Source organism: Mandrillus leucophaeus, unplaced genomic scaffold (assembly GCF_000951045.1).
Source record: "Mandrillus leucophaeus isolate KB7577 unplaced genomic scaffold, Mleu.le_1.0 Scaffold86, whole genome shotgun sequence".
NCBI classification, from domain to species: domain Eukaryota; kingdom Metazoa; phylum Chordata; class Mammalia; order Primates; family Cercopithecidae; genus Mandrillus; species Mandrillus leucophaeus.
In genome coordinates this window covers 2,445,734-2,457,291 of record NW_012109363.1, presented here as the reverse complement: position 1 = coordinate 2,457,291, position 11,558 = coordinate 2,445,734, and the positions used below count along the sequence as shown (strand labels likewise).

Below are 11,558 nucleotides of genomic sequence, written 5' to 3'. Positions count from 1 at the left end.
CTCAAAAAAAAAAAAAAAAAAAAAAAAAAAAAAAGGGCAATGTAGAAGAGGAAAAGCTTCCTGAATTCAAAGTTAGGCACCCCCTGGCTCAGGTAGTTCAGTCCATGAACGATCATTGATACCTTGTAGGCGAACTTCAGCTAGGCAGTCAGCGTCATAGGTATAGTAGGAGCTCAATGAATGCTTGTTGAATGAATAAATCAATTTAGTACTGTGAGCTGGAAGGTGATGCATGATAATAGATTTCCTCATCCAACATTCTCAAATATTTGGGGATTTTCTACTTGTTCTTTTATGAATGGTTTATAGCTGAATTCTGCTGTAGTTAAACAACATATTCTGCATAATATCATTGTATCTTAATATCTTAATATGTTTGTATCATTGTATCTTCCATGTGTCCCTGGAGCATAGCTGCCTTCTGCAGTTGCTGAGTACAGTTTATAGAAACTTAGGAATTAGGTTAAGTTTGTTAATTATGTCATTCACATCTTCAGCACCAGGATTTTTCTGTGTCTTTCTTCTATCGGTTACTGACAGAGGTATGTAAAAATCTCCCACTATGATTATGAATTTGTCTATTTTTTCCTTTTAGTTCCATCAATATTTCTTTTATATATATTGAAGCTATGCATACACATTTAGAAGAGTTAGATTATCCTGGTGGATTGACTTTCATGATTGTAAACTGTCCCTTTTTGTCTCTGGTAATGTATCTTAAGGTCAACTTTATCTGACTTTGTACCAGTTTGCCTCTGGTTAATGTATGCATGGTATATCTGTTTCCGTCCTTTTACATTACATTTCTCTTCTGAGAAATATAAAGCTGGATTGGGCTGGGTGTGGTGGCTCACACCTGTAATCCCAACATTTTGGGAGGCCGAGGCGGGTGGGTGGATCACTTGAGGTCGGGAGTTCGAGACCAGCCTGGCCAACATGGTGAAATCCCGTCTCTACTCAAAATACAAAAATTAGCTAGGCGTGGTGGTGGGTGCCTGTAATCCCAGCTACTCAGGGGGCTAAGGCGGGAGAATTGCTTGAACCCAGGAGGCAGAGGTTGCAGTGAGCTGAGATGGCGCCACTACACACTCCAGCCTGGGCAACAGAGCAAGACTCCGTCTCAAAAAAAAAAAAAAAAAGAAAAAGAAAAATATAAAGCTAAATTGTTTTGTTATATTCATTCTGATGATCTTTGTCTTTTAATTGGAGCATTTATTTTATCTAATGTAATTACTGATATATTGGAGTTTAAATCCACCATCTAATATTTTTTCTATTTGTAAGAATTGTTTCATGTTACTTTTCTCTGTTTTATTGCTTCAATTTTGGATTAATCGAGTATTTTTTAATGCTACCATCCCCCCCTTATTAACCTGTTAGTTCTACTTTTCTTTTAGTAGTTCTTGCAATGATTCCTATAAACATTATAGCATTCATCTACCTAAAATCTAATAGACAATAGTACTTTTACCACTTCCCAGACAACACAAGAACCTCAAACCACTTGAGCCCCATTTAATGCCCTCCTGCCTTTCGTGCTATGGTTGCCATACATTTTAATCATACATCTATTTTAAACCCCACACAGGACATTTTTCCTGTTTTACACACTCGAACTTTACTGAGATTTACCTACATCGTTTCCCACTTCATACTCTTCATTCCTTCCTACGCCTCCATATTGACATCTGGGATGATTTTTCCTTTAGCCTAAAGAATTCCCTGTAGCATTTCCGTCTTGTGGATATTCTGGTGACAGACTCGCTCCTCTCTTGTTTATCTGGTATGTCCTTATTTTACCTTCATTCTCTTCACTGGGCACAGATTCTGGGCAGACATTTTTTTCTGCCCTTTGAAAATGTTGTGCTGTTAACGTCTCCTTATTTGTGTTGAGGGACCAGCTGTTAGTCTTTCTGCTGCTCTTTCTAAGGTAACAGCTTTTCTACCCTGACTGTATTTAAGATTTTTCTTTCTGTCTTGTCTTCTCTGCAGTTGGATTTCGATGTGCCCAGATGTGGTTTTCCTTGTAAACTACACTGTGTGGGCTTGATGAATTTTGTCATTCTGGAAAATTCTAGGCCATTATTTCTTCCATTATTTCCTCTGCACATCCTTTCTCTCCTCTCCTTTGGTATTCCATTTATGGGAATGTCAGACCTTCCTATGCCCTGGCTGCTAGAGTGCAGCTCTTCAGGAATGCATCTGAGAGCCTGGGGCTGTTTAACAGGTCCCTTTGTCCTTGGCGGGTTCTGAACTCCCAGTCTCCCCTGTCCCTGGAGGCTGCCTGCAGCTTTGCTTAGCTTCTCAGCCTGTTGATCACTGCCGTGGAATTGGCGAGTGTCTTCCGGGGAAACACAGAGGCAAATGTGAGCCTCACCTCAACGCCCTTCCCATCTCTCTGGATTCTTGTCGCCTTCAGTCCTTGCTGCCTCGATAACTTTCTCATGTCTTCAAACATATGTTTTAGTATTTTACCTTCCTTTTCCAGTTGTTCTTGGCAGGAAGCTTTATCTACTAGAATGTAGCCTGACACATCCAGAGGCAGATGCGTTGCTGAGCAGAAATGACAAAGAGATGGTTTCTGTCCCTTGGGCCTGAGGGTCCGGTGGCAGAGCCAGACATGACAACAGTGTAAAGCACAAGCAAAATGTGATGTCAAAGGGAAGCAGAAAGACATTCAATCTGATAGGAGGACCTGGGAAGGTCTCCGTGAAGAACAGGAAGGATTGCACCATGTGCCATTTGGAGGGGAGGGGACGGAGGCGCATTGTTCTAGGTGACAACAGCTGAAGCTGGTACAGGCTGATATGACGGGACGTGTGCCATGGGCAGGGCTGGGGTGAGGGAAGGGAGAAACCGTCGTGGGAACTGAAGCAGGGGAGGTAGGCGCGTGCCACACATAAAGGCTTCTGTATCCAAGCTGAACCAGGACTTTTTATATGGGATGGCAGATTGGGAGTGACCCACTCTGGCTTTGCTTACACTAACTGTGCAACTCTGGTAAAATCTCTAATCCTCTCTGGTTCTTGATTTTGTTGTAAAATACGAATCCTGATAGTACCTGCCTCTTCTACTCCCCAAGGTTCTTGTGAGACATAGGTAAGCTTGAGGATGCAGATGTGCTTTGATGGGAATGGTGCGTGGCCAGGACCCTGATTCCCTTCAGAGTCACACCACTAGCGGGTCAGGCTGTGCATTGGTCAGTTGGTCAGGAGCTATCACAGGAACCCTCCATCACTTTCTGGCCTTGTTTGTTAGTCGCAGGATGAGGATGGCTGGCTCTCTGGCAACATCAGAAAACTTTCCAAAATCCTCAGTTCTGACTGTCCCCCAAGCTCCAACATCTCCACCCCAGCATCCTCTTTGGGGCACTGGGTGCTGCTGGTCACCCAACAGACATGGAACTGCCTCTCTCCAAGGCAGATCGTCCCTCCATGGGCAGCTCTGGACAGCTCTGACTACAGGAAAGTTACCCAGAACTTCCTCGAAGGTATTGTGCCATGACCGGAAGAATATGATTAGCCTACTCCTCTGCATAGGGTTAAAATAAAATACCTTATGCCCCCACCTAAGTTTCCACCTGCTCATCCTGTTTTATGGCCCTGCATCTTTCTCTGAGACACACGTGCGGTCCTTTTAAAATAGTCTCCTTTTTTCTCTGAATTACGAGGGGACCAAGATACACGAGGTCTTCTTGCTACATGATTTCACTCGGGAATTCTTAGAGGAAGTCTCCACCAGATACGATGACCATGACCTTGAGGATTTTAAAACTCGTTTAGCATTGCAGCCCTCAAAGCTGACGGGAACATTAGAATTCATCCAGCAAATGCTCCTGTAGTGTTTTGGGGTGCCATTCATTAAATGGAGGGGTGGGTGTGTTGAATCTCCTGCCCTCGCCCCTTCAAACCTGCTCCTTCTCCACCAGCCCCCATGTTCTAGGAGACCGGCCCATGCAGGCTCCCCCAATGGGCTCAGCTCCCTTGCCACTGGCTTCGAGTTGGAGGAGACTGGGTTTGCCTAATAGGAAGCACCAGGAAGATTTAAAGATGGGAGGAAAGGGAGTCAGGTATTTCTTCTCCCTCCTGCGTCCCCGCCATTGCCGTCCGTTGGCTCTGAGACTCTCCAGTGAAGGCTCCTAAGAGACAGCTCCCTCTGCCACTCTTCATTTCTCACCCCCCAGGCTCCCTTCAAGCCTAGGGTGGTCACAGCCCCCCTGAGTCGCCAGCCCTAGGGTGTGACACCAGCCTTTGTTAGTTCGGCAGAACTCTGCCTGCATGTCCGTAGTCTTAAAAAACTCTCCTCAAATTAAGTTGGAGTGTGCTCTGTTCCCTGCCAGGAACTCTACTGGAAAAAGCATTCCAGAGAGTTGGGGAAGACGGTGGGTAAAGGCGGTGGGACCTCCTAGCCCTGCGTGGTGGAAACGTCAGGTAGGAGTGGGGCTGGATTGGTGTCGAGAATGGACGAGCTTTCCATATTAAGCCAAGGGGTATGAAATCTCTCGTTCTCCTTGTAGGTCTCCGTAGCCCCACGTTCTCATCCTAACACATCTCTCCTGTCTTCCAGAAAGCTCCTGCTGCTTCCGTACCCCGCCTGTCCCTCCCAGCTGCTCAGGGCCCCTTCGTGGGATCATCAGCTCGAAGACAGGGATGGAGAGGCCTCTGTGCTCCCGCCTCTGCAGCTGCCTGGCTGTGCTGGCCCTCCTGTCCCCCCTGAGTCTGGCACAGTATGACAGCTGGCCCCACTACCCCGAGTACTTCCAGCAACCGGCTCCCGAGTATCACCAGCCCCAGGCCCCCGCCAATGTGGCCAAGATTCAGCTGCGCCTGGCCGGGCAGAAGAGGAAGCACAGCGAGGGTCGGGTGGAGGTGTACTACGACGGCCAGTGGGGTACCGTGTGTGATGACGACTTCTCCATCCACGCTGCCCACGTCGTCTGCCGGGAGCTGGGCTATGTGGAGGCCAAGTCCTGGACTGCCAGCTCCTCCTACGGCAAGGGGGAAGGTAAACATTCTGTGCTTTGGATCTGAGTGCTGTTACCTGGCAGGACCCGGAGCTGCCTTCCCTGAGGTCAGCCTGGGAGAGGAGGCTGCACGCACTGAAAAGTGTAAACTCTTGGTGATGCCCATCTAGGGGCTGGCATCCTTCCGAGCACACGCAGGCTGCACCCTGCAGTAAGGCAGGGGTGGGGGGCATTTGAGGAGGGGCACAGTAAGTGACCAACCATACCGATTTGCCCAGGACTTTCCTGACTTTAGCACAGAAAGTCTCACGTCCTGGGAAAACCTCAGGAAAACCAGGACAGTTGGTGACCCCACATATGGGGTGAAATCGGCCTGTGCTCCTCTCTCCACCCCATATTCCCTGCCTGGGGGTTGCGCCAGCCCAGGGGAAGTTGCACTTTACTCCAGATCATTCCCTGTTAGGAAAACCTCTTGCTCTTCCTCACAAAGGCTCCCATATGCTTGAGTTCCCTGACGCCTCCCACTGTCCTGGCACGTGGAGTTCATTGTTTTAACACTAACCTGCTATTGCAGGCTTGCTCACGATAGGCACAGAGATGCTTTGGGTTTTTTCACTGTTGGTTAGCCTATTCTTTCCTCCCTGTGAGGTTCAAATTTATTAATTTTTTTTTTTTTTTTTTTTTTTTTTTTTTTTTTTTGAGACGGAGTCTCGCTCTGTCCCCCAGGCTGTAGTGCAGTGGCACGATCTTGGCTCACTGCAAGCTCCGCCTCCCAGGTTCACGCCATTCTCCTGCCTCAGCCTCCTGAGTAGCTGGGACTACAGGCGCCCACCACCGTGCCCAGCTAATTTTTTTGTATTTTTAGTAGAGACAGGGTTTCACGTGGTCTCGATCTCCTGACCTTGTGATCCGCCTGCCTTGGCCTCCCAAAGTGCTGGGATTACAGGCGTGAACCACCGCTCCTGGCTATTAATTTATTTTTAAAAATTGTTTTAAGAGCTGGCCAGGCGCGGTGACTCATGCCTGTAATCCCAGCACTTTGGAAGGCTGAGGCAGGCTGATCACTTGAAGTCAGGAGTTCGAGACCAGCCTGGTCAACATGGGGAAACCTTGTCTCTACTGAAAATACAAAAATTAGCCGGGCATTGTGGCGAGTGTCTGTAGTCCCAGCCACTCGGGAGGCTGAGGCACAAAAATCGCTTGAACCAGGGAGGCAGAGGCTGCAGTAAGCCGAGGTCGTGCCACTGCACTTCGGCCTGGGTGACAGAGTGAGACTCCGTCTCAAAACAAACAAACAAAAAAACCCCAAAACCTTTGCTTTAAAAGCTTTGAGGCAGGACAGATTTGAAGCCCTGAACCTAGAGCTCAGTCTGTACTGACCTCTGACACCACACTTTGTAGGAAGACACTTGTCCTCTCCAGCCTCATTTTCCCCATCTGGAAGTTGGGCTCTGTAAGAACTCCTGAAACCCTGACGGTGCATGTTCCCAAATAGGAAAGAGATGAGGGTGGAGGGCATTGTTTCTTTTTAAACATTTTTCCAGGAGCTAAGAGTTTCCCATCTGTGGGTCAGCCAGGCAAAGGAAGCTCCCACACCCGCCCCCCGGCTGAGCTGCAACCCAGACCTCAGCACAAGTCTGGCTGCTGGACTAAAACAGGGCTGCCCACACTCCTGTCCTGGACTAAAGGGCTAACGCCATGCTGACTGCATAAGAATCGCCCAAGGGAGCTTAAAAGTACAGAATAGCACAGACCTCAACCCACCATAAATCTGGTTTAAAAGGTCTGGGCTAGAGCCCAGGACTCTTGTCTCTTTTGGAAGCCTGTAAAGTGACAGGTTTGGGAGTCATTGAAATTGATAACTGTTATCCTCCCTTCCAACTTTCTGTTATTCTAGAAATTATAGGAGAAGGGAAGTCCCATCTCACACATCTCACCTCCGTGCAATTGAAAATTTCCTGTTGGCGTAACTGGATCAGGAGACAGCATAGAGTCAAATGTTCTCTGCAGCTCACTCTGGGCTCCCTGGCAGCGATGAGAGCCACGGAAGTGAAGTTAGCAAATGTTGGGCTTTAGAACCCACTTCCTGTCTTCCTTAAACAAATGTCTGATACTTCCACATCTCTGTTTATCTGACTGGCTGAGCGATCCAGGGCTAACCTCAGATTCATGTTTTCCATTCCAGGCTTTCCAACGCTCATTATTTTATAACAAATGCTTTCCAGTGACTGGGTATTTTTCCAGTGACAATTTTATTTCAACCTCAATTTAAAACTTACCTGTTGTCAGACAAGGGGGTTGTGGTTTTTCCCTATCAGGAGCAGGCATGGGGTAATAGGAGACAGGTTTTTACCCAGGTGGGACTTTGCCATCCAAGCATGGTGAAGAGTGAAAAGTTCAAGGAGTGGCGGGAGTATGAAAGGGAAGGATTAAACTCATGGTCCATGGAGACTGTGCTGGGTAAGGAGGGTGGTAATACATGGAGAAGTTGTAGGATTGTGCATAGCTGCTGTGATCACTGGATTGCGGGTCTCTGTTCAGATAGAGACACAAGAAGTTTACTAAAAGATGAAGGGAGCTGTGTGTGGGTACAGAGCAGGAAGGGTGAAATGGATATTGAAGGGTGCAATCTCTGGTAATGAGAGACCATGGGACAGCGGCTGGAGCAGGATGGAGGACAGTCCCTGAGAGAGGAGGTATATCAACGAAGAGACCAGGAGTACTGGAAAGGCCATCTTTGTGGACATGGCATCCATCAAGGGTTTTAAAAGGAATAATGTCGAAGAGAGGACAGGAAGAAACAGGTGCCTGGAAAAAAAAAACAAACAAACAAAAAACAGGCAAACCCTGTCTTGTGTTCAAGGCTTTATGGGTTAAGCTGCTTATGTGAAGTGGTGCTTGGTTTATGACAGGAGAGACCTTTTACATCTAAATGTATTTGAATTTCACCAGCATCAGTCCAGATCTTTATCACTGGGTACATGGTGGGCACTTAGTAAATATTAGCTAATTGATTCATTTTGATCTGGCAGAATAGGAAAAAGAGTTGGCGAAACAGTTCTTGGTATAGTGAGTACAGAATGTGGCCAGCACCCAGGGCTTGCTCCGGTGGGGGTTAGGGGCTTCGTGTGCTGGTCACACTGTGGATAAGGCTGCCCCTCCAGGACCCCTCAAGCTCCTCGGAAGTTCAGGCTGGAGTAATGAAACCAGGGAGGGCACCAGGGACGTTCTGGGTTTTCTAGCCTGGCCTGTCCACAGATTGTTCTCCCAAAGCATCTCTGAGCTCAGGTAAACCGCAGGCCCTTCTAGGGAGTTCTGGAGGGAGCAGCTGTCCTGTTTCTCAATCCCTGGTCGAGGTTATAGCAGCTGAAGCTAAGGTGGTTGCTCTCCTTCACCTGTCTTCAGAATCAGGAGGCTAAGCCTATTCCCAGTCACATCCCTCGTTCTTTAGACCCGAGCAACGAAGCCAGCAATAACCACATTGTGACCCCACAGACTTTTTTCTTTCCTTTTCTTTGAGACAGCGTCCTGCTTTATCACCCCCGCTGGAGTGCAGTGGTGGGATCTAGGCTCAGTGTAACCTTCGCCTCCCGAGTTCAAGTGATCCCCCCATCTCAGCCCCCTGAGTAGCTGGGATTACAGGTGTGCGCCACTAGGCCCAGCTGATTTTTTTAATTGTATTTTTAGTAGAGACAGGGTTTTGCCATGTTGGCCAGGCTGATCTCAAACTCCTGGCCTCAAGCGGTCTTCCCACCTTGGCCTCCCAAAGTGCTAGGATTACAGGCGTGACCCACTGCACCCATTTGCAACCCCACAGAGTCTAACTTGAATAGTGTCCGTTGTCCTGGGCTCTGGCATTCCAACTGAATTTCATTTATGATTTTTACTTTCCTAATGATCTGTTAACTTGTATATATATGTGCGTGTGTGTATATATTTATATATATATATTTATCTCTTCTTTCATCCGGCTTTGGAAGGAAAGAGTAAGATAAAATTTGGCTTCTATTGAATGGCTTTCTTGTGTCCAAAGTTTGACTCTCATCTTGTGTCCCAAGGACACGGCTTTCCTGGCAGTTCTGAGGAGGCATCTACTGGATTGTACCTAGAACCACCCTGCTTTCCAGCAGGCAGACCCAGAAGCTGGTTGCATTGGAATCAGAGTAGTTAATAAGCACAAAACCTATAGAATAAAAAAAAAAGGGCCCTTTGCAGTGGCTCATGCCTGTAATCCCAGCACTTTGGGAGGCTGGGGCAGGTGGATCACTTGAGGTCAGGATTTTGAGACCAGCCTGGCCAACATGGTGAAATCCCGTCTCTACCAAAAAAATACAAAAATTAGCTGGGCATGGTGGCATGTACCTTTGGTCCCAGCTACTTGGGAGGCTGAGGTGGGAGAATTGCTTAAACCTGGGAGGCGGAGGTTGCAGTGAGCTATGATTGCACCACTGCACTCCAGCCTGAGCGACAGAGTGAGACACTGTCTCAAAAAACAAAAAAATTTTTGTTATGAAATCAGGCCAAACGAGTATACCATGCATGGTGATGCTGTCTTGCACTAAGTACAAATTCACATTTCTACCATCTAAGTAGAAATTGACCAAGCATATGTGGAAGGGGTCCATGGAAAATTATTGGGGGTCCATGGAAGATGCATAAGAGAGCAGCTCTTTGGGGCAGGCTCCGTAGGGTCTCTGGTTTGCAGCTGTTCTCAGTTCCTTTGATGATGCACTGGTGGACTTCCAGGTCCTTAGCGAGGGGGGTTTCTCTCACTGCAGATAGAATAGGGTGACACTGCTTTTCACCATCTCTGTCACTTCAGCAGCTTTGCGACAGAACGTTCTGCTTAGAATGTGGAGGGTCTTTTCCGTTGCTAGTACTTAGCAAGACAAACATTTGGTTTGTTGTTGAGACAGCAATCGATTAAGGAGTGTATGTTTCAGTGCAGCTTGACTGCTTGGAAACCAGGCCAAATTGAGAAGCCAGTTGGAAAACCTCAGCCCAGATGTTTTCAATTAGCTGTTTGTTCTCCACAATGGATCCAAGGTGCTGTCATTTGGGCCCTGACCAGCAACCGTGAGAACAGACACGTTTCAGCAGGGCCTGGACATCAGGAGACTGGCCCCGGGGTCCTTCTTGACCTTGAAGACCCTCTGTTTCTCTCCTTGGTTTCCTAATCTCTCCAATGGGAATGTTTTTATTTGCTTTTCTCTTACATCATAGAAGCAGTAGAATGTATTGTTTTTCTGACGGACTGGAAGAAGGAAGGGGAGAGGGAGGTTGAAAGCGTACCAGGCACATACATTACCTCATTGAGTCTCCATGGCAACCTCTTTGCTCGGCATCATTAGTTTGGCTTTAGAAATGAGAAGCAGGTGTGGTGAGGCAGTTGCCCGCATCATACAGTGCCCCAGTGTGTGGCAGATAGAACTTGAACCCAGGTTTGTTTGACTATGTCTGCTGCTCCAGACTCCTAAAAGGAGCTGTGAGAAAAATGAGAGGTTTAGTTTCGTTTTCTTTCATTTTTTCAGCGGCACTTATAAAAATCATTATTTGAAAACCCTCTAGTACTTTATGATTTTTAAAAAAATTATGGCAAGATGCGCATCACATAAAATTTACCACCTTAACTTTTTGGGGTTTTTTTTGGAGACAGGGTCTCACTGTCACCCAGGCTGGAGTGCAATGGCACAATCACAGCTCACTGCGGCCTCAACCTTCTGGGCTCAAGCAGTTCTCCCACCTCGGCCTCCTGAATAGCTAGGACTACAGGCATGCGCCACCATGCCCAGCTAAATGTTTTGATTTTTAGTAGAGACGAGGTCTCGCTATGTTGCCCAGGCTGGTCTCGGACTCCTGAGCTTGCAGGATCCTCCCGTCTTGGCCTCCTGAAGTGTTGAGATTACAGGCGTGAACTGTGTCCAGCCCAGCCTTAAACATTTTTAAGTGTATAGTTCAGTAGTGTTAAGTATATTCACATTGTTGTGCAGCCATCATCACCGTCCATCTCCAGACTTTTCCATCTTGCAAAACTGAAACTCTGTACCGATTAAACAACCACACTCATTTCTTTCTCATCCCGGGCCCTGGCAGCCACCACTCTACTTTCTGTTTCAATGAATTTGACTCTTCTAGATACTCCATATGATATTTGTCTTTTGGGACTGGCTTGTTTCACTTAGCATCATGTCTTTATGAATCATCCATATTGCAGCAGGTTTCAGAGTTTCCTCCCTTTTGAAGGCTGACTAATATTCCATTGTATGGCTAGACCACATTTTGTTGATGGATACCTGGGTTGCTCCCACCTCTTGGCTGTTGTGAATAATGCTGTTATGAACACAGGTGTGCAGATACCTCTTAGAGACCCTGTTTTCAGTTCTTTTGCTGGATCATGTGGTAATTTTACTTTTAATTTTTTAAGGAAACACCATACTGTTTTCTATAGCACCTGTACCATTTTGCGTTCCCATTGACAGTGCACAAGGGTTCCAGTTTCCACACCCTTGCCAGCACTGTCATTTTCTGTTTTTTTTGTTTTGTTTTGTGTTTTTGGTTTTTTTGTTGTTGTTATTTCTTTTTGTTTTTTTGTTTT

General features: G+C 46.9%; 1 protein-coding gene across 2 annotated transcripts in view; it reads left to right on the top strand.

Moving 5' to 3' along the window:
* LOXL2 (lysyl oxidase-like 2) overlaps positions 1–11,558 on the top strand; it is a 127,101-nt gene that overhangs the window by 37,029 nt on the left and 78,514 nt on the right. For both annotated transcript variants that reach the window (XM_011968822.1, XM_011968823.1), the window contains one exon: positions 4,567–5,004. In XM_011968822.1, the coding sequence (XP_011824212.1) occupies positions 4,650–5,004 (355 nt within the window). In that variant the 5' untranslated portion in view covers positions 4,567–4,649. The remainder of the gene's footprint in view (positions 1–4,566; positions 5,005–11,558) is intronic.